Consider the following 27,936-nt stretch of genomic DNA (forward strand, 5'->3'; position numbering starts at 1 on the left):
CGGTGTCCATGGGGACTAAAAATGCACGTTCATAGTTTTCTTCTAGTCGACTACCATAGTGATCGAATCAACATTATCGATGAAATCTAAAAATTACATTTTTAGTACATGCATGCACTTTTTACTTGCCACTTCAAGCAAAGTACATTTACATGAATTATCACACACATATGATTTGATATTTTTTGGACAAAGCATTATATCGGCCACATTTTGCCTTCCTTTTGGGAGGGGACTTCAGAAGTATAGCAAGTCAGACGGAGGTCTTGAACACATTGTGGGTTTGTTGGGGGGGGGGGTATTGAGTAACAAGGGAGGGTCACTTATTTTCATGCACGGAAAAGGGGGAGGGTCACTAATTTTTGTGTATGGACTTTTGAAGGGTCACTATTTTTGATGCAGCGGTGTTTCGAAAAAACACCGGCCCACCCCCCCTTGTAATTTATGTCCAGTCCCTAACTCTGTATGATGTGTGTGTGAAAGGAGGGGAGTGTGGCAGTTGTGCCGTGGGTTAAAACTACAAGAATAATTATATGGGCCGATAAATAAATGATTGCCAAGTAAAGAAATAAAACGTCTACTCACTATTCTGCGTCAGCATATCGCAATACCCTGATAAGGGCATACATCTACGATGTAGGGTATTGAGAATTTGAGGTGTAGCAGGAAATGATGGCAAGTATTCTGTGTCGGGCTCATCGTTGTTGTACATCAACCAGCGGCATATTGTATCCTCTACAGACAAATCTTCACTTATATGTAGTGGGCACTGAACGAAGTGCCATCTTGTCATGTTCTGCTCCGCCCAATGCGACCCTGCAGCCCTGAGGAAAATACCACGTAAGGATGTTGTACCTTATGTACGAAAGAAAAAGTTAGTCTGGTGGCACACCAACGAGGGCGTCCTATTCATGCATGACCTCTGACCCTAATGACAATGCACAAGCAACAATCGCCACAATCGCCATGTTCGTAGCAGTGTGAGTCATGAGCCAACGGCATCGAGTAGTAGTGAGAAATTTATTTTGCAGAAGCACGACATAATTCGCGACCAGTTGTTATAATCAGTCGAAATTTAAAGGCAAGTACTTATTAATACTACAAATTTACCTTTCGTTATTTTGTATGTCTTAACATCCCATCCAGTGCTGGGTGCGCAATGATCATTTGGACCGGGGGATTATGCCATGGACAACGCAACGCCGCAAACTGTCTGTGCTGAGGCTATGCGAACAGTGTGCTTTCCTGCGATTAAAATTCGTCGAACAGTCTCAGGAAGTGCATCATCATCATAGACTGACATAGTCGCATTGCAAAGTATTTGGTTATCTTGACTGTCATTTCAAGGATAGGAATTCTGATTCAGTGATTGTTGAGGAAGTAATATTTTCGAAAGGGTTTATCCGTGGTGGAACGTTAACGAAATATTGGGAAATCATTTCTCAGTCGTAGAATTGACGTGTTTTTACAATAGGTGGTAAGCAAAGGGGTGCGAAGAAGGGCTCTTCCTACCCTCCATACCCCTTGGTGTTATGCTCAGTGTTGTCGTTTGCGTGAGGCAAACAGGCTGCTTTAAGTGACACGACAAACCCGCGATAAAGCGAAGGCTTTTCCGAAGAAAGGGTTTTGCTCATATTCAGGTAATGACAGAAGCTACTGTGGAGGGGCATCAATTTTGCAAAGCGTAGACAGAAATATTTAAAGTTATTCCCAATACGTCCATGTTCTGAGCAAGGCAGTTGTTTGATGTATCTGTGATTGTATTGTACAACATAAATTTTGGCATGATTACAGCCATGCGTGTAAAAACGAAATTCTTCATAACATCTCAAAATACCAAGAGTATAATAACTAGGCCGTACTAGTGACTCATGAGACACAATAGTTCAACTTTTCTAACTCATCCTGAGTTATACAAATTGAAAGATGGAGCCAAAAAAATCTCTTGACATTTATTTACGAATACAAGTGCATTTTGGTGTGAATGGAACAGAACCGCGAGTAGGTTGTTACTTTGATTGAAGTCATCTAACCGTGACAATTTCTGTTAGTTGGGGCATTCTACATCAGTATGTGTCATTATAAATTATCTCCTCAATTTAAAATATCACAAAGTGAATGTTTTACTTACATGTAAGGCAATCATTCTCATTAGTGCAGTACTACACTGAAGTGACCCCTGCTATTAATAATGACACTAGAATGAATGTCATTTATCATTTGCTGTAGTGAAACTTGAAAGTGGCAGGTTATCCCAATTATTGCATGTGTAGCGCCATGCTTGTCATTTTTGTGGCTTCATCGTCCCTACAAAAGAAATTTCAAGCACAATTTGAAAACCTGTAATGTACATGTGTGTGAAGAGGATTGGATGCTGGACAGAAGCAGTGATACCGTCTTCCTTGCTGGTATCAACCCTGACTCTCTCTAATCATACAATTTTTTACCGAGAGAAATTAATTTGAAAAGAGAATTGACATTGACATTGAACAACAATTAACTTCCTTTTAATTGTTCCAGTGTTTCAGAAACAATAATTCCCAAGGACACTTTGTCCTCTTCAGAAAAAAAGACCTTGAAGTTACTGTGTTATTGAAGGATTTGTTAATGCCTTTGGCAAAAGTGGAAAAGGAAAAACAAATGTGTAGCCTATTGTTCTGAAATGAACTAATACCATCAAGGTCGGCATACTTTCAATTGGAATATTTAATCCTCTTTTTCCTTAGGGGTTAAAGTTCACAAGTATATTCAGTGAACTTGCCAAGAACATTATCTTCCAGTTTTTCAGTTTGATTTGATATTTCATCCAATCATTGCCCATCAATACTCTGAATATACATGCTTCATTTTAAACTTTTCTCAATTATTAAAGACGTATGAGGCAAAAAGGTCAATGTACAGGAAGATTCAACATTGCTGGAGGAAAATTATGATTTTTTTGTCATTTTCCAATTCAAAATGTAAATACATACAATATCCCTAGGGACCGTGATACATGTATTGTTCCGGGATTTATATAAAATGAAGTGATTGTTAAGTCTTTCAGGGACCTTTTGTTCATGTGACGGCAAAAGAAAACTTTCTTTGAGTTCATGCAGAATATGAGTGTTTGATAATGTCACTAATATTTTCTGCCGAGTACCCCATGTTTTATGAATGCAAGAGTTGTTAAGTTACATTTTGTAGCAAGCTATACTTTAAATGCAGTATGTACTTGTCCTGTTAACTCTGAAGGAAACAAATCATGTACAAATGTCAGCAAAACCATTCTATTTACATATGTATGCAAATAAAATACACACGTTACAGCAAATATGATCAGAAGGTATTGACAATACCATGTTTGACATATTTTGTGTGGTTATAACCTGGTGTAGTTTGGAAAAGGAACTATTCCTTTTTGTTCCACACAGTCACAGAACACACATTGAAAGGTGTTACTCTTAGGGGTCAAATTGCAAATTGATTCTGGTTTACCCTTGTAGGGTAATGTTTACTTTTGTCCAAGGCACCTCAAAAAACATCGCTAAACAACTAATTATACTTAATGTTAGTATTTCAAAGTAAACATCAATACTGTGTATGGAACAGTGATGGCTCATAAACTGATGATGTAAGTCGATGGTTCAGTGCAATGGGTACATACATGTAAATCTTTTTTCTGGTCTAAGACAAGAAAACACAAAAAATACCTTTTTACACTTGGGGTGGCGCGTCTACCCGACAGCCCCCGATTTAATGGACTTTATAAAGAAAAATTTTACAGAACCATAACGTACATGTTATAATATAATCAAAATTCATTAGGAGTTGAATGATATCTAATATGTACTTTTATCTTGATATAAATCTGTTGTACCTGGACAAGTCTTTGAATCAATATCTGCTTTTCTGATGATACATTCTCGTGAATGAACAAAATACAAAATATATGTATCACTAGTTCGGAAAAAATTGAGGGGAAGCAAGCTAGGTACGGTGTAGACGCCCGAGAGAATGTGACAATCTTCTATTCACTCTCTATTATATACTCTCATTAGCATACAAGGCATCACAGGTGTGAACGAAAAATCTACTGCATGTCAACGATAAGAAAACATTTCTGTTCTAATTCGCTACGCTCAAACGAACAGAAATTTAAATTCTGGTCTAAGACCAAGAAAACACAAAAAACACCTTTTTACACTTGGGGTGGCGCGTCTACCCGACAGCCCCCGAGATGAACAAAGAACGGGCGTAATTTGGTAAATGAAAACAAGATATACTAATGTAAGAAGAATTTTATAGACCTAATGTACGAGACACGTTTAAGCGTGCATCAAGACTGTCTTGGACATAGCCATCTTTAGCTTTTTCGCTGCGCCATCGTCCGTGCCGTTTGAACATTCTACATGAGAAACAAACGTCATTGGGGCCTGGTGTGTGACGTCCAGACACAAAACTGCTAGTTTTTTCGCCTTTGGAGTCTCCTTGCCTGCCGTCGTCTGGGCTTTGACCAAAGTTTTTGTTACGCCGAACACGCCGGTAGTTTATTCGTCTCCTTAAAGCGTGGTATTCAGCTCTCCGGATTTTTCTTTCGTCACCACTATCAGAAGCTAGCTCGTCCGCCTCGTACTCTTGTACCACCGCCCAACCAAATTCTGAACGGTCAGCCATTTTTATGAGTTTCTGGCGATGTTCAAGTATTTCCATACCTTCTTTAAGATCTGCGGCCACCTGTTGAAATTTGTTCTTTTGAAGGTTGGTGTTGGCCTTGTCGAGCGTGGCTGCCAATTTGGAGTTTAACTTGGCTTGTTCAGCATTGCCCTTCTTCTTGAACGAGTTTTCATCTGCGGCCTTGATGCGTTTGACCATTCGGTCCTGTGTGTCATCTTGCTGCTCGCTCATTTCATCTTTGAAAGAACTCAGTCTTGTTGGACTTGGAGTCGAAGTTGCTCACAGTTTTGCTTTACTATCTGCGCTAAGGAGTTTTGAAGGTCTGCCAGAGATTGCGACTGCTGCGCTGGCTGAGAGCGGGGTCTGGCTTCATCCTGGGAGTACTGCGAAGTCGCCCCATTTGGTGAAATGCCAGGAAGATGACTATCGTAACTACTTTGCATGGCTGAACAAAATTGAGGGGAAGCAAGCTAGGTACGGTGTAGACGCCCGAGAGAATGTGACAATCTTCTATCCACTCTCTTTTATATACTCTCATTAGCATACAAGGCATCACAGGTGTGAACGAAAAATCTACTGCATGTCAACGATAAGAAAACATTTCTGTTCTAATTCGCTACGCTCAAACGAACAGAAATTTAAATTTCAGTGACCTTTCTCATATTTTATTGATTGACTGAACAGACATCACTGGAAAAAATAAAAAAAAACACCTGATATTCATAAATGATCGTAACGCAATATCAGTGTAAAATTGCCTCCATTATCGCAAATGTAAAATTTACAGGGATTTTCATCCTGTTTTTATCTTGTCCGCAAGCCATGGAAAATATGAGTTTATTGCACTAACACCAGGCCATTGAAATGGAACTTTTGAGAGATACCTTGCGCAGTCACTTCAGTGATCCATGTCTCAGTACTTACAGTAATTGAATCTTGCAGACATCAGCTGTAATGACACTGGAGACAAGACATTAAAACATAGTTTTCCGTGAATACAGCACCAGTTATCTCCCATATAAATGATGCACATCTCATTTGATAGATCATCCACTCAATGCGTCTGAGTAGTCTGAGTGTTACCATTAGTCTATTCTTAGAAGAAAATTAGGGATAAGTATACTTTGTTACATTAATCAGATGTGGAATTATTAAACGTAGAATGGAAAAAAATACTTCAAATACAAACAATTTAAGTAGTTTAATTTTTTCCACAGGTATCTGTAAAACCTTAGCACCATGAATGGACACAGCAACTGTCCACATGTCAACACTCTTGGTGACTTTATTCAACAGGAATTGAAGCAGAAAGCAGAGGTAAGGCAAATATATCATGTATTACCTTTACTTCACACACTGTGTGTTTTAACTCTGCCATCCCTATTTAATTTGTTTGGATTCAACCACTGCATGAGATCAAACCAAATATGGCAGTAAAAGAGGTAAAGGTTTGATGCATTAACTTCTCAGAGTATGGTGAGCTTGCAAATCTAGAGTGAACATGATGAATAATGGACCCAGTCTTTCTTTTGATGGTTGCATGTATCTTCCCATGCTAGGGTGCCTTTCTCAGCATTTAAGGTAGAACGCACCTCGGGGACAGACATTCGGACTCTCACACTTTTACAATTCTCTTCTGATATACCACATGTGGGGTTTCATTTTAAAGCTCTTGGTGAAAGAAAACTTTTCACCGGCTTAGTATTTCGAAATTTGAAAGTTTTTATTTTTCTCCATAGAGTTAACACAGGGATGGCGGCCATTTTGAATTTCCAATATTGGTAAATCTTGGGTAATTTGTTTCTCTAGTATCAAAATTTGCACGGTAACCCCCTATTTTTATTCTTGATTTTGAAAGAGAATGATTGAAAGATTCTTTGAGGAAAGTTAGAGCAAAAGTTTAAGTCTTTCACTTTCGAGGCGCATACTACCTCAAACAGGAACTTCCCCTATAAAAGCCAGATTATTATAAATCTATGCAAATGTAAAAAAGCCACACTACTGAACGGACGTGCCGTGTTTGGTCCCAGAATCCCGTAATTTTGACATGTTTCAGGCGTTCATTGCTATTGAATCTTGCATATGATGTCTGTGAATATATAGGGACTAAACTTGAGTAAAAAATAAACTGAAAAAAATGTTCCATTTTTTGTAGGAGAATGCGTGTGTTTCAAAATGTGTTCCCTGTACAACCATTTGACCCCTCTTTGCATATGTCAGGAAAGTGCGCATTATGATTAATCAAATTTATCATGCAGTCAAAGCGATGCTGTGAGAATTCAAAAACTCCTGCCCAGTGTATGCAAATGGCTGGGACATCAGTAATCCCCCCAATTGTGGACCCTTGGTCCTGTAACTTCCCATTTAAACAGAAACGCAACCCCTAGGATAATTACGTTGTAATATGGCATAGATTCAGGCATCCTGTCAATGAATTTCATATAAGCGCAATAATAATAGTGTTTTCAAACCATGAAACTAATGTCATCCAGCAAATTTTCAGCAAGACTTTGAATAGAGTGGTTGACACATTTCAAATCATGTGATCAGCTTGAGCAGTCATGGCAAGGACACCAGAGCTCCATTAAAAAGACGACCCTCAGATTTTCTTAAATTATCTGTCTGCATTATGTGTTATCTCCGGAAATTTTGTACTGAGATTTCATACTGTTGGGAGAATTCAACAACTTTAAATTCATGTTTGTATTTTTTTTTATCTTTACAACAGGGAAACTGCGATTCCTGTGATGCTAGGGGACCCAATCTGTGGGCCTGTCTTCAGGTAATGATTCAATGGCTTTGATGAATTAGTGAATTTATAACTTCTCATCCATTATGCAGAGATGAAGTGACTTGTCTGACTCTGTTACAGAAGATGTGTAAAATTTTCACCAAATATTGAAGGATCAATAGCACGCAGCACATTGTTCCACTCTTTGTTTTCATAAGGCGTTTCACTTTACCGACACTCACTCAGATGTTTTTGGTGTTCTTATCGCAATACAGGTCCTACAATACAGCTTACAATAAGTTTTACATCTTGAATACAAATTCTCTGAGGGATAAAAATTTTTTGCAAAGTGCAATATTTATTAGTCCCCACGGACACCGTCCGGGGGGACTTATAGGTTTGGTCATGTCCGTGCGTGCGTGCGTGCGTGCGTGCGTGCGTGCGTGCGTGCGTTCACGCAGATATCTCTGAGATGCCTGGAGCGATTTCATTCAAACTTTATACAAGGATTACTTCATATGTCATACAGATGCACGTCAATTTGTTTTGTGATACGATCCAATATGGCCGCCAGGCGGCCATTTTATTACGATTTTTTCATGTACAGAGCCATAACTCAGGCATGTTCCAACCGATTTTATTCAAAGTTGGTACAAGGACATTGACCAATGTCATACAGATGCACGTCAATTTGTTTTGTGATACGATCCAATATGGTCGCCAGGCGGCCATTTTATTACGATTTTTTCATGTACAGAGCCATTACTCAGGCATGTTTCGACCGATTTTATTCAGAGTTGGTACAAGGACATTGACCAATGTCATAGATATGCACATCAATTTGTTTTGTGATACGATCCAATATGGCCGCCAGGCGGCCATTTTATTACGATTTTTTCATGTACAAAGCCATTACTCAGGCATGTTTTGACCGATTTTATTCAGAGTTGGTACAAGGACATTTACCAATGTCATAGATATGCATGTCAATTTGTTTTGTGATACAATCCAATATGGCCGCCAGGCGGCCATTTTATTACGATTTTTTCATGTACAGAGCCATAACTCAGGCACGTTTCAACCGATTTTATTCAAAGTTGGTACAAGCTTATTGACAAATGTCATAGCTGTGCACGGCAATTTGTTTTGTGATACGATCCAAAATGGCCGCTGTGCGGCCATTTTATTACGATTTTTTCATGTACAGAGCCATAACTCAGGCATATCTCAACCGGTTTTATTCAAAGTTGGTACAAGGACATTGACCTATGTCATACATATGCACGTCAATCTGTTTTGTGATACGATCCAATATGGCCGCCAGGCGGCCATTTTATTACGATTTTTTCATGTACAGAGCCATTACTCAGGCATATCCGCATGTTTTGACCAATTTTATTCAAAGTTGGTACAAGGACATCGACCAATGTCATAGCTATGCACATCAATTTGTTTTGTGATGCGATCCAATATGGCCGCTGTGCGACCATTTTGTTACGATTTTTTCATGTCCTGAACCATAACTCAGACATGTATCAAGCGAATTCATTCAAAAGTATTTTTATCACAGACCGAATGAAGAGGACTCTATCCTCTTTGAGGACCTGTAATCAAAATACTGATTAACAAGTGGGGACTGTGTCATCAACGATGACTTGTTATATACACATGTGGTGAACTGAGGTCGCCATAGTTGCAATATGTCAAATGTAAATAGATCCCTTGCCATTTGCCATCTGTTATTCCAATTCTTTGGAGTATTAAGGATTCGCATTGGCAGCTGTAAATGACTGAATGTAATGCTCATTTTCAGGCTGAATGTGGCTATGTCGGTTGTGGGGAATCAGCTGTTGATCACAGCACTGACCATACCAAAGTAAGTATCATTATCCATAGACAAAACACCCCTTTCTTAATGGAATATATTATGTGTTGAAAATATTGTCAGATCAAATTGAAAAGACAATTGTTTAAAATTTTTTGCTTCATAAAAAAACCCTTTTGCTTATGAGTTGTTAGTTTCCATCCAGTTGTGGCAAGTGTCAGTCAAATTTAAACCAAGTTTTTATACAATCAAACATTCATTTGAAACAAGTGTATCTTTGAACTATCATTTTATTTACTGCCATACAGCTCCTCTTATGTGGATTGCAAACCTATTTCTCTGTTTCTCCTCAGAAAACCTTCCATGCTCTGACTGTCAACCTAACCACAATGCGGGTTTGGTGTTATGACTGTGAAGCAGAGGTTTTTCTTCAGAACAATGACCCTGATGTGAAGATGGTCCTGGAACAAAGGAGACAAGCTTCTAAAAGGTCAGCTATACCCATCCACCCAACCCCAGCCATCCAACCCAACCCAACCCAATCATCAACCCTCTTGTTCAACCAGCCCACCACACAAGGACCCATTCAACCTAGTCCATATGCACTCAACTCGTGCTACACCCAGTCAACCCAACCATCCACCCATGCATCCCATCAACCCAACCATCCACCCATGCATCCCATCAACCCAACCATCCACCCATGCATCCCATCAACCCAACCATCCACCCATGCATCCCATCAACCTAACCATCCACCCATGCATCCCATCAACCCAACCATCCACCCATGCATCCCATCAACCCAACCATCCACCCATGCATCCCATCAACCCAACCATCCACCCATGCATCCCATCAACCCAACCATCCACCCATGCATCCCATCAACCCAACCATCCACCCATGCATCCCATCAACCTAATCATCCATCCATGCTACCTGATCTTGCACCCACCACTTAGCCATCCTCTAAACCCTTTGGTTTTCTATCATTGAAATGAAATGAACCAACCTATACGTTGGAGTTGTTAGAGATCGTGTCTACCAGTAGACAGTTCATACTAAAGCTGTATGAAAGTTGTATCATCAAATGGTTATTTTAATATTACAGTGGATAATAAATCATGTGAGATTTTTCTTGTGCTCTGCTCCGAAAAATAATGAGTTTCTGTCAAGCACAGATGGTAGAAATCTGTTCCAATGTAATTACCATACTGGTAAAATGTACATGTATGTAGTGAAGGTTTGCACAGTTTAATACAATTTAAGTATAGACCCTATGGTTGAACATCATGATTTTAAGAACTCTTTGCCGATTTTCAGAGTTCCTTCACCACGGCCACACTCACTTCCTGAACGATATGAAGAGCCACAGCAATTGGGTGATGATGATTCTGATCAGGATGACGATGATGACGATGATATGAAACCCAGAGGTAAGTCAACTTGAACTTGAAACAAACCCTCATTTGCCGACTATGTACTGGGGATTAAAAAGATTTTGTTTTCATTCTGTTCAGAGGTTGCAAGGTTGCAGTTGAAACCTTCCCAATTGTGCTTTATAAAAATACACCACCAAAAAATTCAACATGCTTGGAGTGAGCCCTAGAAGTTCAGCGGACTTTCAAATTTAAACCAGCTTGCACAATTTCATTGTGATATGATATGAATATGTCATCCTTTGCTCACAGTAGCTATAAATAACTGTCTTTGAAATATTGAAAATTACACTTAAGATTGCAAACGTCACTGGTTTTTGATCTCACACAGACACAGGAGAGCAATAATGTGTCTGTTATAACAGGATGACATGGATTGTTGTCAATACTGATTTGTTTTCTTCACCGTCAACGTACCACAAGTTGTCAGTTTTGATAGTTGTAATGTTCTGTGCTGGTGTCAGTGTCCCAGTTCAACATATTCCACTGTACACTCTAAAAAAAATGCATGCTATATTTACAGTGAAGCCTAACTACACTCTGCAAATGTGAGGGTATTTGTCTATTTTTAGCAGATTCAGGGTCCATTATTTGTTGTTCACTGTAACAAAATATTATTTTTATTTTTAGAGTGATAAAAAAAGACTCAATGCATCACCCTCACCCCGGTATCATGGTGAATCTGATTAAAAATAATAAAATCTGCAAATTATTAATTTAAAGTAAATTTTGACGTTTGGTTTCAGGGTTGACCGGATTGAAAAATATTGGCAACACATGTTATCTGAACTCTGCTTTGCAAGCTCTATCTAACTGGTAAGTCTACCCTGACATAAAACTCATCATTTTGCTGACTAATTGTTACTGTAAGATTTCTCAACTCTTTGAGTCAATGGGTTAAATTTCCTTGAATTGACCCATGACCTCACTTTTAAAGAGAGTATTCTTGAGTTAGTAATATGTCAATTGGGCATTTGATGGCACACTGCATGTATGCCTCATCTGTCTTTGGACCTGCCAATCATAGGTAACCATTTGAAAATGTCTATTAATTTCTTAACTTTTCAGCGTACATGTATTTGATATTTCAAAGAGATAAAGCAGAATTTCCTTCAAAGTTTACAATGATAAATTGTTTTATCTACAGCCCACCCCTTATGCAGTTTTTCTTTGATTGTGGTGGGTTTGTCAGAACTGACATGAAACCAACTCTGTGTAAGAGCTACCAAAAGTTGACTGCAGAAATGTGGGATAAGAAAAGGTGAGTTACTTTGTAAGACCTCAGCATCATTTTATTCAAGATTTATATCGCTGTTCAGTCTGCTTGCATATTTCTAATAATATTCCTTGAAAGCTTCATGTTATTTGATCATTGAGTATATCATTTGTTTAATCTGTTCACCCCTGTTCCCTGTAAAGAGGTCCACAATTACCATTGCTAACAATTGGTTTGGGCCAAACCATGTGGTGAAAGGGGTAAATTGCAAAGCAGCATTATTCAGGGTTGATCAAATTCAGTGGTATATTTGTACTCAATTTGACATTCCACCAACTGGTCTAGGAGACCAGTGCATACTTATGTACTTGTGTGATAACGAATGCATACAAGACCTGCAAACTATATGTACCCTACAGGGTAGACTGCAGCTTATACATGAGTGGTCCAGAATAGCCCGGTGGTGTTGACGAAAATTGACACAAGTGGTTCATAAAATCTTGATGGTATTTGTTATATTTTGTGAATCAGAAATAGAACTTATTTCAAAGAATTTATCATAGCTTTATATTTTAAAATAATTTGAGAATCGGATATTACGATGCTTTTGATGATTTTAAATTCCTTGGCATGTTTCCATTTCAGATATTTTGAGGAAAAAATTTACTTAGTTGTGTTGAACTTTTGATGGAGCAATTCTTGATATTAGAAAATGGGACTTTTCAGTTGCAACTGTGGATACAATTATGCGCATTAGCTGAAATACCATGAGAAATGTATGATTGAAGAATGGTATTGATGTTTTTTGTCTTTCAGGCCAAGTTATGTGGTACCATCCACATTGGTCCATAGTATGAAACTTGTATATCCCATGTTCAGAGGGTTTGCCCAACAGGTAAGAGAGCTTTATATTGTCAGTGTGAAACTCTCATCAAAGTGTTTGCTCACATTTGGAAAAACTTTCACACGTCAGTTTGGTTTATAAACATATGCATATTGTCTGTTTAAGAATACTGTAAAATGTACAGTTAAAGCTGTGTTAATGAAAAACCTACAATATCAGGCAAAAGAAGGACTGTTTCTGCATACTATCTGTATAAAATACTTCAAGCATTGCAGACTGATTAACTTGTGTTGATGTAAAGTTCCCACAAAATATTTTGTACAATTTCTGTGCAGAATTTTTGAGTGTATTCAAAATATTTTGTATCATATTATTTTGGAGATCTTGTCTTGTCCCTCATTAGCTATTGTGACACCTTTGTGTGAATGTTTATCATAATCTGTTCCTGTATGATCTCTCTGATTCAGGACACCCAAGAGTTCCTGCGCTGTCTGATGGATCGCATGCATGAGGAGCTCAAACAACCTCTGCCCATCAGTCAAGGAGAAGATAACGAGAAACAAATCCATGTACAGACTTTGGAGAGCAGCAGGAGACAGAGGTCACGTGACTCAGCCAGCCTGTCAGAGGAAGAGACCAGGTCACACGATGCCAAGGCCGTCATCAGTGCCTCGGATGTGCATTTGTGCGACGACTGCACCAGTGACACGGGCTGCAGCAGGGCCAACAGTGCAACCACCAGGAAGCCAAACAAGAAAAACAAGAACAAGAAAAACAAAAACCAGGACAAGGACGCTGATGGTGAGGAAGCGGGGGACACGGTACAGTGTGAAAAATGTGGATGCGAAATGAAACGCATCGAAGATGGCAGTGGGGACAAGTGTAATGATGTTAATGCATCAGTGAGGTCATCAACTTTGACCTCAGAGGTCAATGACACAACTGACAATGTTGACAATAAATCTTTAAAAGTGGTGGAAGAAAAGAGACAGTGTAGTCCTGTCAGAGATGGCGTTGTCAACAGAAGTGATAAAGGTATTGTCATCAAGGATGGTGTTTGTAGTTCGTGTTCATACACATGAGCTATTGTCACACCAGTGTCCATCTCCCTGTCAGTCTTTCTCTTTCTGTCTGTCTGGGTGTGTGTGTCTCTCTCTCTCTGTTTGGGTGTTAATCTTCCTTTCTGTCTGTTGGCAAGATATCCCAAGAATGGCTTATCAATCCGATTAATATTCAAATTCGGTACATAAATACTATTTAGGAGGAATTCCAAGAAGTGGTTAGTTTTTGGTGGGTGTGACTTGAATAATTAACACCAATTTGCATAATTATCAGTTTAGAAATCAGGTATTCTCAGAATGATAATATCATAGTTTATGAATCTTCCTCAAGATGTTAATCAAGAAACCATGTGATAGATTTCAAGGTTTTATGACAAGGACACTACTCATTGGCATATTTAATGAGCTTTCCTAATTAGGGATATACATCTGGATCAACTTCACCAAAGTTGATGGAACTTGCAATGTACAGATGCTATGTTATAACATTGATGAAAGGTACTCAATATCTTTAAATCAGCTAATTACTAATTTGCATATATAACAAACTTTCCCAATTAGGGACATAAGCCTGGAAAGACTTGACCAAAGGTGATAAAATTTGATCTGTGTATGGATATGGTGATATAACAAAAGACATGTAGTATTTTCATGTCACCTGATCAATAATTTGCATAATGTATTTAGGGAACTTTCCTAAGTTTAACTGGAAGGACTTGACCAAACACGAGGAATCTTACTGTGTGTATTAATGAGAGCATGGTTTTATAGTATTAAAAGACATTTTTGTGTTTTAATGTAATGATTTTATGGCACAGAGCAGTTAGCTTTCTATGTGAGTTGTTCAATGGTACTATCTCAACCTGTTCTTTGGACAATAGGGTTCACAATGGATTGCACACATTGATATTGCTGTCATGATAAGGTCGATTAGTTTATGAAATATAAACTTGTTGCGAGTCATTGATCACTTTCGTGCATTTCAGTAACAGCCTGTTTAGGAAACTTTTGTTGAAAAATCATGAATATGGAGATGTTTTTATTGGACCACAAACAATTGGTGCAATGTCAACTTAGAACAAAGAGTATGGGTAGCTAGTGTAGAAATATTTAGTGTCTAGTCTAGTCAGACTTTAAAGTAATTTCAAAGCATTGAGGTACAAGCAGGTTTTCAATGAACAAATTGATGTATATTATCCTGAGTGTAAATTAATATATTATTCCATGTATACAATAGAGACAGTGTTTTCTAGATAAGATATATGTGGAAAGCACAAGTAGCCATGGGCATAGCACAGTAGCCAGCATTTGGTGCGTAAATCATAAATGTTGTCCATTCACCGGGATTGAATTGTCAATACAGACTCCTACTTTTACTTACTTTATATTCACTAAGTATTCTCTCACAATTAAAAAAGAAGCTGTGATGTTGGTGAAGGGACTGTGCTGTGATTAACATTTTCATTTAAATTTATTCATTCACACTCTCACTGTTTTCAGGGGATCTGTCAAGTCACTGTCCTGCCACTCATTTGATTTCAGGAGAGTGATTTTTCAGCTCACCACCCATTTGCAAATCACGTGCCATTTTTCAGCTCACCAGCCATTTTCAAATCACCAGCCATTTTCAGCTCACCAGCCATTTTCAGATCACCAGTCATTTTCAGATCACCAGTCATTTTCAGCTCACCAGCCATTTTCAGATCACCAGTCATTTTTCAGCTCACTAGCCATTTTCAGATCACCAGTCATTTTCAGATCACCAGTCATTTTCAGATCACCAGCCATTTTCAAATCACCAGTCATTTTTCAGATCACCAGCCATTTTCAGCTCACCAGCCATTTTCAAATCACATGCCTTGATATATAGACTGAAAGATTCAGTTGGTTATCTGCAAACCCTTCACCCCAAACAATGACTGAAGGCGTAATGATGAATATCCATTCTCCAACAAAATCTCGTTTGAACCAACCGTACAGTATGGTTAAGTTTATTGACAGCATATTGGGTAAAAAGACTGCCCACATGGTTCCCAGAGGGGATGATAGTCTTGTTATTATGTGAGTGGGCTTGATAACCATTTAATTTCCGTTAAAACGTCATTTTGCCAGTTTGAGAAGGCTGCTGTGTCAATTCAGCGGGCGAAACTTCATTTCTTTGAGTACACTGCAGTAACCTACACTGGGCCTTCAGACGAAGTTTATGTTGGTGTTTGCAGAGACCCATACATGACTGGATCTTTCAGTCTAGCCCTGCTATATCTGATCATGTTCATATTTATTTTGTATAGCTAACAAAACTTGTGCGCATTCCTAGTGTCTGATCATGCTTAATCTTTTTCATCTATTTAACCTCATGTGTATTTGATTTCACTTCATTTTACATGTACTAGTCATTTCTATAGCCAAGCAATGGCCTGTCATCAACATGGCCTGTTGAGGGATGCTATGTCTCATATGTGATGTACAAAAGTATTGAATAATTTTACTGATCATTTGCATTTCAGCTAAAAACAAGAAGAAGAAGCAATCAGTACAATACAGGAGTATTATTTCTGACGTCTTTGACGGCAAAATTCTCAGTTCTGTACAATGTTTGACTTGTGATACCGTAAGTATTATGGTCAATGACTTGCATTCAGTTAATGAGTAAACATTCAGTGCTTTGCATTCAGTGGACCTTAGATCACTGTTAATGGTAAACCCATAGGGCTTGCATTCTGTTTTGAGAAAAACAGGTAATTTCAAGGCTAAGACCACAAAATCCTCTTATTCCTGGCATGTATCAGATGAAGCTTGCATTTTGACAGATTGGAACAGATTTTGGGAAAGCTGGTCACTATTATTGACAAACATATACAATTCCCACCGTTATCAATGCTATGGACAAAGTTTGGTATATATGTGCTTTTGAACTCAGTTATTGCAAAATTTACATTTGTGTGACATGATTTTTTATTCAAACACACTGGGGTTTTTGAGTGTAGCATGAGGTTGTCCTTCAAAAGTACTGTTGATTTTGACCATATGCCCTCCATACATTGAGACTTTCTTATTACCGTATGGTATGTATCAATTTGTACATAGCTGGTGTAAGTAACTGCACATCACTACAAACGTTATTGCGGGAAGATCAAGTTGGCATTGATCTCTGTGTGGATTTACATGTAAACATATTGTTTACATTTCAAATGTGAGTTGCTGAGCACAGAATAAAGCTAGGATTGTTAGAAAAATTAATCTTGTCATTCCAGAAAGGTGCTCTTGAGATCAGAAGTGGTTTTTTTTTCCCTCAAACTGGCGTAGAAGATGTAATTTTTTCAATTTCATCAAATTTTATCCACATTTTCAGGTATCCAGTACCAAGGAGACTTTCCAAGATCTGTCTCTGCCAATCCCTGGTAAGTGTGTGATGTCATGGCCTTTGACCTCTCCTTGCAAAATATGAACCCGTTCTTAACTTTCGTCTCCTTAGTCATAAAATGGGAATATAATTTCACAGCTATTCCAGAGATATTATGAAAGCCTTGCACTTTCTGAGCTTGTCACATCAATGATCCTCACATCATGGCATCTTTCACAGCTAGATTTTGGTGTGACTGTATTGCTTGCTATCGCTAATTGAGCCAAGTAGATTTTGGTGTGACTGTATCGCTTGCTATTGCTAATTGACCCAAGTAGAGGGAGATACATGAAGGTGTGAAGGGCTGAGAGATACTTGACAATGCAATACTGACATGGTAACTAATTGATTCTGAGTGGTGTGAATTATTGTCATGCCAGTGAAATTTGTATAGTGTCTGATGTTTTCTTCAGTTGCATTGTCTTGTTTTCACATATATATGTATTGAGATTTTCAAGATATTATAAATTCCTCCCACCAGCTGTTGTTCAGCATTTTGTCTTTCAGTAATATCACTACAAGGGTTGTACAAGAATGGTAGATTTGAAATGTGAAAAATATAGAATTCATGCACACAGTACAAATAGGTATCACAGTACAAATAGGTATCACTTCAAAACATTTTAATTTGAAAGCTAACTATATTTCTTCAAAAAATGCAGCTTGCTATACTGTTAGTCATGTATAAATTTGGTGCATTGAAAAAAAGGTAAAATGTTTACATCAGTGATCTAACTTGCATGTTTGCCGTCCACAATGCAATTTATAATAAGATTACACAAATGAAATTTCCCTGATTTATTATGTGGAAAGAAACAATGTGATTTTAACAATGCTTGTTTAACCCATTGCACCCTGACCCCCTGGTGACCTATGATGTCATACGGACATTTTTTCCGAGCCAGGTTCAAAGGGTTAACAATGCTGTTTTTGTCTCTGCGCACTAGGTAAGGATGACTTGGCTCGCATACATGCAGTTCAGAATGCTCCATTAAAACTTGGCAGCTGCACTGATGCTTACAACTCACAGGGATGGTTTTCATGGATGTTTGATTGGTTCAAAGGGTAAGCTGACAAATCTTAATATCACTGAATTGTTTTCACTTACACCTGCAAATGTGTGAGATTTTAAATCTGAATCTGCCAGGCCTATCACTTGCCCATCTGCCAAAACCTGTACATATTTTTGGGTTGTTATAGCCGGTTCGTGCAGTAAAAAAGCATGTTTACAATATCTATGTTTTCAGGGGCCTTCTCACATGTTCACATTTTTTGTGTCATGCAACATATGGGACATGTTATTCCTCACTGGTTTTAACAAGTTTGACCTCACTGTGATGTGAACTTGGCAGGATTATTCATTCAACAGTGAGTTTTGAGAAATAACACAACTGTGGGCAATATCACCAGTAATCTTTCATGTCGTATATTTTGTCATAATTTCAGATGGTTCTGGGGACCCCATGTGACTCTGGAAGACTGTCTGGCAGCTTTCTTTGCGGCAGATGACCTCAAAGGAGATAACATGTACAGCTGTGAGAAATGTAAAAAGTAAGTGACCTTTGACCTATCTCCAAGAAGTAGCCATTTATACTATAGCAGTGGAAGCCATCAGTGTATTTGGAAACTGTACCAATACAAATTGGAAATGTGTCAAAATTTCCACTGAAATCGATATTGTAACTTTAGTAATAAAACTCAGTATGTAATATTTTCAATTGCCCCAAATGAGTGGTTGCATTTTGAAAAGTGGTGACATTATATTTGTCTTAGTACCAAAGGGAGATTTACACATGTTACCATAGGGAAGATACATAATGTTGTTTGGGCTTACTGGTAATGAGTACATGAAACAACATCTCTCAGATCCTTTCCAAGTCCAGTCAGAGATAGACCGTGAATCATAGTCAGCATGTTTGTAGGATTTAAATATGTTAATTTTATTAACAATGCAGTCAGACCAGTTGCAGTGGTTTAGTGGTTTGCACAATTCCTCAAATTGCCGCAAAGTATCAAAAATGCATGTTTGATAAAGGGTACACTGACCAGGTGTGAATGTTTTTTTACTTTGTTGATGCCTCTGCAGATTACGAAATGGCGTCAAGATGTCTCAGATGCTAGAACTGCCGGAGATCCTGTGTGTCCACCTCAAGAGGTTCCGCCATGAAATGATGTATTCATCCAAAATCAGCAGCTATGTACAGTTCCCACTGGAGGGACTTGACGTGAAACCATTCCTCTCACAAGGTGAGTAGATCTTTACCCAGCATGCAATGCTCACAGAGATGTGAAAAAAACTGAAAGAAGAATGGCTACTGTGTAAATTTTACAATTTTGCCTCTGATTAAGATTTTCAGTCTATTCATTACAATTGGCAACGTAAAAATATATTGAAATGAAATGCCAAGTGTACCTATTGTATTCAGATAGTTTTATTGACTATTTTAATAACAACTATTACACAATTTTCATCATTTTTTAAGATTATTGAGATAATCTGAAATTTATATGGCAATGTATTTGTTGTCATCAGTTGAGGATGAAATTGCGTGCCCTGAAACATTTATCATGATTCATGGTAAAATGATTGCTAGTGATAATCCATGACTATCCTTTTGAACAGATAAACACATGTACTGTACAAAGTCTATAGATGGAAAACGAAAGGTATTGAACCTGCTTAACTTTTCCTGATGCAAAGCTTCATGATGTTAGTCTTTTCAATATTATTAGGTCCAAACTGTTCCGTTTAAAGGGTTCACTTTCAAGGTTATGTATGAAATGCAAATAGAGGTGTTTGTGTTTAAAAGCAAGCACTTTGTAATATTTTATATTGAACTTAATTTTTAACTGCATTTTGGTATTCACAGAAAGTCCATCAAAGTGTACAATGTATGACTTGGTCAGCGTCATCTGCCATCATGGAACAGCTGGAGGTCAGTATAGTCATTCATGGCTTTTTGTCCAATTAAAATACCTCAGATATGTTTTCATTATTATTACTCATTAACCCTTCATTGAAAATGTGATGCACTTATTCATCTAATATATGAGGTTAGATATTTTATATTCAGATAAAAGTCTTCCCACACCGGCATTGTTTTGCCAGGAAATCTTCCACCTTTGGAATTTCCTATGTGTATGAGTGAAAACCAACTGAGGGAACAAGGATTATACATATACTGTGTTGAAAGAGTAATAATCTGACATTTTCTTTACTTCTTGTTTAGGTGTTGAAATCCTTTCTGATTTTGAAATTTTGTCTATGATTTTTCCCAGGTGGTCATTACACAGCCTACTGTCAGAACTGGATCAATGGACAATGGTATGAATTTGATGACGTGTATGTCACTGAGGTACACGACTCACAGGTTGCAAATGCTGAAGCCTACGTACTGTTTTACAGGTAAAGTGACCCATATACAGTATAGGGAAGTGTGTGTGTGTGTGAGATCCGTAGTTGTGTAGAGGGTTTACAGGTAAAATTACCTATATATGGTACGGTACAGGGAAGTGTGTGATTATGTGTGTGTTTGGTCAGCAGATATGTGTAGGGTTTGATGGTTGATGGTTTGTATATCTGCATATGTATTGAAATCTGTCAAACGATGAAAGAATTCATATACATGTATATCTCATGCTGTAATGTGATGTGGAAAAGAAAGAAATAATTAGTACAGACAGAATTAGCACTGAAGCAGATATGGTTGAGTTGGCTGTTTTGCAAGAGATAAGTGCTATTGGAAAAAACGACTGTGTAGAGGCGAATAATGTTGCTGCATTTGTAAAATTTACAACAGTGATTCTGAACCTATGTTGCATACACATTATGGTGTTATCAGTTGAAAGAACTGAATTCATGACACTAGCAAGATATTATATTGATTTGAAGCGTTCAATATTCACGTTTTTATCTGCTTTACATGTAAATTGTCAAGGTAGGGTGTATATTAATAGCGTACCTTTCCAAGTCCCAATTTTAAACATATTCCAATTTACCGATATTTGCTTGCAGGAAGAACTCACCAGAGGCTTTGAAAGAAAGACAGAAGGTTGTAGGAATGACACACAACCATGAGGTAAGTGAAATGGTGCAGTGTTCATCTACTGCAATGGCATATATATATAATCCTGCCAAGTCATTGGAAAGCGCACTGATTTTCAGAGTGCCCAGAAGGTGGCATTCAGATTCCACTATCCTGTCAGTTCAGTGAAATTCAGAAATGTTATTGTCTATAAGCGTACATGTATAATGGTTAGCCAAGTCAAGTGACAACCACCATGTTAAGGTGACTTTACACTTCAATACACTGCAATAAGAATCTATATCAGCAGTTATACAATCAAGCAATGGCATTTATTATTGGTATTGTGCATTCATTGTATGTGTAGATTAACTAAGTTCAATAAGTTGAGTGTGCACTTTGTCGTTTCAGCCAAGCCTGCTGCAGTTCTTTGTGTCCAAACAGTGGCTGAACAAGTTCAATACATTTGCTGAGCCAGGTCCCATCACCAACAGTGATTTCCTGTGTATGCATGGAGGTAAGTTATTCAAGATGTCCAAAATCAAGGGAATACTTCCCCAACTAAAAACAGTTGACTTCTGAGCCCCCACAGCCTGTCACCCCTTTCAGTGCTAAGCTTTGGTACAAACCTATTGTCATCAATGGTATGGTTGGACCCATATTTTGCAATCAGGGGTGAAAGGGGTTGATGCCATGCATCACTAAAGATCAGCTTAGAGCTTAAATGATTACTCAAAAGAAAGTTCTTTATTTGTTGCTATGCAAAATTCATGACAACCAGGAAGGAGTAGAGGACCGAGGAGTAGAGAAACAGGATATTAAAAATTACTTAAAAATGAAGTAAGAGATATCTTGATGTAGGATTTTTTTTGGATGGTTTCCAATGGAAAGTTAGAAAGCCTGCAGTATTGAAACAGAAATGTGAAGTCAATGTTGACTTGAAATAATTTCATGGTGCAGCAAAATTGCAAAATTGGTATTGTGTTGTGTAAAAAACAAAAAGCAGAACTTAACTTTTATTTTTACCAAATATCTTTACTGTAAATTAGGTTATACAGAACCTTTTATATTCTTCTTAGTATTCCACATTTGTAGGTTACTGACTGTTTATGAAATAATGTATATCTGTATCTAATGTAGGTGTCCCACCCAGTAAAGCTAAATATGTGGATGAATTGGTGACGCCATTGCCACAACCAGTCTGGGAATATCTCTATAACAGGTCAGTCCTTTTGGATTCTCTTTTATACAGTATTACTTGTTGGTCAGATGGTGAGTTTACACATTTGCAATCTGGAATTATTGCATATAAATACCTTACTTTTCTACACGAAGGATATATTCATCAGGATTGTATTGCAAATTCCATGTGTTAGGTAGCAGATATTTCACAGGTTATGGTAATTTTGAGTGAAAACTGAAAAGTTTTCTATCTTCAGCTGGCAAAGAACACCATAGAATTCCCATTGAGCAAAAATCGTAAGTTCTGAAAATAGAACCTGAAGTACTACTTCACCGGTAACACTGGTTGGTGCCTTGGCACAGTGTCTGCTGAATATCTCGTTTGCCTCAGCTCTTCTGACTTCAACATTATTACTGTGAACAAACATCAATTGATGGTGTCCTCAGACCTAAACCAGTATAATTTTAAACTCAATGACGAGTATTAAATATAGTGAAAAGAGCTTGTCAAAAACAGAACAAATGAATTTTCATCACACTTGTAGATGTTTTAATATTCTTATTTTATATGAAATGGACAATGGTTGTCACAAATGATATGATTCTCATCTGTTTCACTGTTTTGCAGATTTGGTGGCGGGCCAGCTGTTAATCATCTCTACGTCTGTCCGACTTGCCAAGTAGAAATGGAAAAACTGGAGAAAAGGAGAAAAGATGAATTGGAAACATTTATTGAGGTGAAAACAAGCAAACTGTGAAAGACATAACAATTTACATTTAATGTTCTGTTACTTGATGATCTTTTCTTACTTTTGCTCACAATCCTTTTTTAGCTACTATAGACTATAGTCTATAGAAGCTATTGGGATGGGTATCCGTCCGGCGTCCGGCGTCAGTCTGTATGTATGTATGTATGTATGTATGTATGTATGTATGTATGTATGTATGTATGTCCGTTTGTGAGGCGTCCGTCCACTCAAATATCTTGAGAACCGCATTACTACTGATTTGATATTTGTTGTGTAGATGAAAAATATGATTTTGAGAAACTATTTTTTTAAATTTTTTGATATTGTTGAAAATAGGCAAATTAACGCCAAAAAAGGTGTTTTTGGTAAAAAATCTTCTTCTTCATAACCGCTGGTCAGACAGCTTTGTTATTTGGTATACAGGTCCCTAAGGATAACCCAACTTAGATTTGTTCAAATTGTGATGAAATATGCAAATCTGTATTTTTAAGGAATTTTTTTGTCATTTTTGGTCAAAATTTGACTTACATTGTATGTAATTCTTGTACTGTATAAACCCTATCTATTCACCCAGAAAAAAATAATTAATATGATTTTAAATAATTGAATTAATTAGGAAATCATCAAAGCCAAAATAATTTTAGTGTGGAATTATCAGAAAGTTCAACTTTTTTGACAGTTCATAGTGAAATGCTTACCATCTTGGAGGATTAAAACATGTAAAGGCAACTTTCCTGAATCCCAACTTTGATATATTCTGAACCACCATAAAAGAAATTGCTCATAATGGTTGATCATGATAGGGTGGTCAAATAAATAGAGATAGAGAAAGTTCTAATTTCCATTTATGGTTGACTTGTTAAGGATAAAATAAGATTACTTTTTGAGGAAAAAAATAGAGTGGTCAATTAAAAGAGTGGTCAAAGTGATAGGGTTTTTATGGTAAAGCTGGGCTGTAAGATTCCTCATGTGCTATTTATAGCAATTATGCAATCTGTGTAAACAGTGCAATGAAAGTGTAACATGATTCCTTATAATGCTGTTGATGACCTTGAACTTCTTAAGTTTCAAACATTTGTCTTTCAGTGTGCTTTCTCTGGGTACATACAGTCTCAACTTATTCAACAGAACTTACTTACAATGTTAATTTGAAAGTTAAAATGTGCTTGGTTAATAGGAAGAAAATACTGATATTAAAAGATAACCAGCTTAAGATTCTTTATAACCTGACAGATATGCTGTTTTTTATGACGTAAATCTTGATTTAAGCAAGTCTTGTTTACTTTAATTAGAATGTAATTAACTCTCGTTTATTTGCTATTATAGACTAATATAGTCTGATGAAAGATGCAAATCTGTATTTTTACGAAATTTTTTCCATTTTGGTCAGGCCATCCTGAAATGAGCTATCAAAGATATCCACCTTCTTCATCAATACATGTGTCACAAAAGGTTATTCTCTACATAACACAGCAGAGCTCTGTCAACTGTTGAGTCGCTTGTTTTTTCAAAACCGCTGGTCAGACAGCTTTAATATTTAGTTTACATGTCCCTATACAGTCAGGAAATACTTAATTTTGTATCCATGTCTATAGTAGCTTCAGGGACTTTGGCTCTATGTTTCTCATTTATCAGTTTTTAGACATAACCAGCTTAAAAATTTATTTATTCTTACAAGCAGAGTTTGTGTAAATTGATGTTGTTGCAAAATGAGGTTTCATTTACTTGTGCATAGTTTTGTTAGATCAGTCAGCAAATACAAATGATCATATGCTCAGTCTGTTTACAAGTAGCTGTACTTTTGCGAGTAAGTTTTGGAAGATTTGTTGATAAATTGCAACAACAAAAACTGCAACTTCTGTTTCAATTTTATTGGTCACAGACATACGTTAACTGTCAAATTTTAAAACAGCTGAATTTTAGGATAACTCTATCAAACTAACAACTCTTTTCTTATCTTACTATACTTTTATTTTTGAAATGTAAAATTTCAGTGACTCAGAGACAACTAACAGAAACTTGTACTAATCCTCACTGTTATTTATTGTATTTTCATGTTTTCCTTTTGTCTTGCTGAAAACCTGAAATAAAATGACTTTAAAAATCTAAATTGCATGCCTGTTACTTGTCCTCTATCTTGTAAAGTCTCAGAATATTTGTTCAAGATATAATAATAATAATAATAATAATAATAATGGTTTATTAAAACATTATATAGTTTATCGCATGTTAGTTCAAAGGTCTCTTGTGTAGAGATTTCTAGATTTGTTTCAATGTTTCTATTTGTAATCCACATTCCCTTGTAAATTTGTTTAGACAAATTGTGTAGTGAATTATATAGACGATAGGAAGATTATAGAGCAGCGAAACCAGATCCTTTATGTAGCTATAAAACATACTCAGGACCATTTGTTGCCAAAGATTGTGCACAATAATATGTTGTCTTTTAGATTCACAATTTTCATTATTTATGAAGGAGAGACCGAGAGATAAAGGATTCTATAGTGTGACTTCATGGGTGAATCACATTGAGAATGATTTATTTGAATCATTGGATTTATTAGAATTTTTATGAATCTTTGTCACATGTCCAGTACAGCAGATGCGTGACTACCTTAGGAACTAGTCACTTATCGTGAAAATTTTCTCTCCGTAGCTGAACACACAGTTCCAGCATGGAGAAGACACCAATGTGATCTACTTCTTGAGCATGTCTTGGTTCAAGCAATGGGAAGGGTTTGTCAAAGCCAAGCAACATGGTATGTACCAATCTGTCAAGTTCTTGTTGAAAGCCTCTGTTATTTGGTATACGCCTTTGTTTAAAACAGTAATTACAGTGCAGAACGTCCAGCATGTTGTTACTATGATTCTTTTCAAGATTTTGTAGTGATCATGTAGAGTACAAGGCTTCCACAGATTGCAGAATCAGCAGAATTGACTCACTGTCTCATTTTTTCAGTCTTACATCGGCATATCATTCAGAATTACCAGTATTGTTGATGAAGTAACCATTGCAGTGCGTACATGTAATTATAACGGTGAATTGATTGTTGAGATGATCCCTTACTCAGGGGATGATTGTTGAGATGATCCCTTACTCAGGGGATGATTGTTGAGATGATCCCTTACTCAGGGGATGATCTACATCACTGGGTTAGATATAGTGTTAAATATTGTCTTCACTACATCTCACCATTCAGTCAATATCAACAGATACTCAGCTATCAGATGTGTATGTTCACCTATCACAAATTTACCATTGAATATTACATATTAATCAGAGAATTTTCTTGATCTGTTCACAGAACCACCGGGACCAATCGATAACAGAGATATCGCTGTAAACAAAGGAGGGCAGTGGTTCAGAAAAAATGGTAAGTCAGTGCTTACAATAACTTTGATATTAAACTCCTACACTAGAACATTTGTATGGTCTTTGTAAGTCAGTGATTACCGTAACTTTGATAACTCCTACTATAAAATGTTTGTATGGTCTTTTGGATTCATATATACATCCAGTGAATGACAGGGAGAATAACAGATTAATTATTTCATCTTGTTTTTTTAATGTTTAATTGATGACAGTAATCATCTTCAATGGAAAATATTTGCAGGGATGAACGACTTCATTCCATCTTTTGATTTGCTGAGTTTACAAACATGATGAATGGTGTCTTCATAGCTGCAATGTGATTTCATTCTGTGATATGATAGAATACTATTTTCTCAGAAAAAAGGATACAGAACTACTGAATCAGAATAAACCAGAATTGAATTACGAGTATAGTGAAATTGATGATATTTCTTACTGCCAAATATGAAGATATTTATTTATGTATTTTATAAATTTTATTTCTTTATCCAGGTTTATGTTTATTCATTCACTGTTATTCAAATTAACTATTTAGATCAAGACTTTTATATCAATTAAATGCAATCAATGTGTATTGGTGAGAACACAAGCTAGACAAAAGACTAACTTTTTTAGGGTGCCAGTCACCAAACATAGTCTTTATTATAATATACTTATCAGTGAAATTTATCTGCACTTCAATTGATTTTAACCCTTGCAATGTTTGCTTTCACCAATCAGATGCTGACTATGGTCAAATCTCAGAAGACATGTGGAACTTCTTCCATTCAATCTACGGCGGAGAACCTGAGCTATTGCAGAGACAGAATAAAGCGCCCTCACCGACGCCCAGTGAGCCGGACAGCGAGAGTGATGAAGCACAGGACAGGGAGGAGGAAGATGCGGAGGTGGAGGAAATGACAGAGAGGATAGAAAAGGGACAAATCGATGAACAAGAGAAGGAATAATGAAAGACGAACTTGTGTAGTAACCCCTGAACCATGACGACATTTTTGTCTGATTTTCATCAGGATACTGCACAATAGTAGTCAAACAATGACCTCCAAGACCGGTTAAAAATGTCTCACAAATGGACTGTATGCACATGAAAACTTAGTGAAATGACTTTGCATATTTCTAAAAATTCTTCAACAAATCAAATCAGTCAGGATCATAAATCTATTTATCGCAATTGATGACATCTCACCTGTAAACATAGACAGCCAGCTTTCACCAATCAGACACTGACTTTGGTCAAATCTCAGAAGACATGTGGAACTTCTTTATTGAATCTATGGCGAGGAACCCAAGCTGTTGTAGATACAGAATAAAGCGCCCTCTTTGACACCCAGTGAGCGGGACAGTGAGAGTGATGAAGCACAGGACAGGGAGGAGGAAGATGCAGAGGTGGAGGAAATGACAGAGAGAATAGAAAAGGGACAAATTGATG

At 37.2% G+C, this 27,936-nt stretch overlaps 2 protein-coding genes across 2 annotated transcripts in view; one reads left to right on the forward strand and one right to left on the reverse strand.

Moving 5' to 3' along the window:
• The window catches only part of LOC139114592 (uncharacterized), a 12,506-nt gene extending 11,660 nt beyond the window's left edge, over positions 1-846 (reverse strand). Inside the window, exon 1 of the mRNA XM_070676406.1 lies at positions 586-846. Within this exon, the coding sequence (XP_070532507.1) occupies positions 586-793 (208 nt within the window). The 5' untranslated portion in view covers positions 794-846. The remainder of the gene's footprint in view (positions 1-585) is intronic.
• A 109-nt stretch (positions 847-955) lies between these two features.
• LOC139114610 (ubiquitin carboxyl-terminal hydrolase 20-like) lies at positions 956-27,936 on the forward strand. The gene is made up of 24 exons (XM_070676425.1): positions 956-1,081; positions 5,874-5,973; positions 7,385-7,438; positions 9,201-9,263; positions 9,566-9,702; positions 10,539-10,651; positions 11,401-11,470; positions 11,802-11,915; positions 12,687-12,765; positions 13,182-13,749; positions 16,283-16,386; positions 17,128-17,176; positions 18,126-18,243; positions 18,625-18,729; positions 19,265-19,425; positions 20,049-20,114; positions 20,458-20,584; positions 21,194-21,257; positions 21,615-21,720; positions 22,344-22,425; positions 23,014-23,122; positions 25,791-25,893; positions 26,440-26,508; positions 27,228-27,936. Exons 2-24 carry the CDS (start codon positions 5,896-5,898, stop codon positions 27,452-27,454), a joined length of 2,766 nt encoding a protein of 921 aa, XP_070532526.1. The 5' UTR covers positions 956-1,081; positions 5,874-5,895; the 3' UTR covers positions 27,455-27,936.

The sequence above is a fragment of the Ptychodera flava genome, chromosome 16, assembly GCF_041260155.1.
Source record: "Ptychodera flava strain L36383 chromosome 16, AS_Pfla_20210202, whole genome shotgun sequence".
NCBI classification, from domain to species: domain Eukaryota; kingdom Metazoa; phylum Hemichordata; class Enteropneusta; family Ptychoderidae; genus Ptychodera; species Ptychodera flava.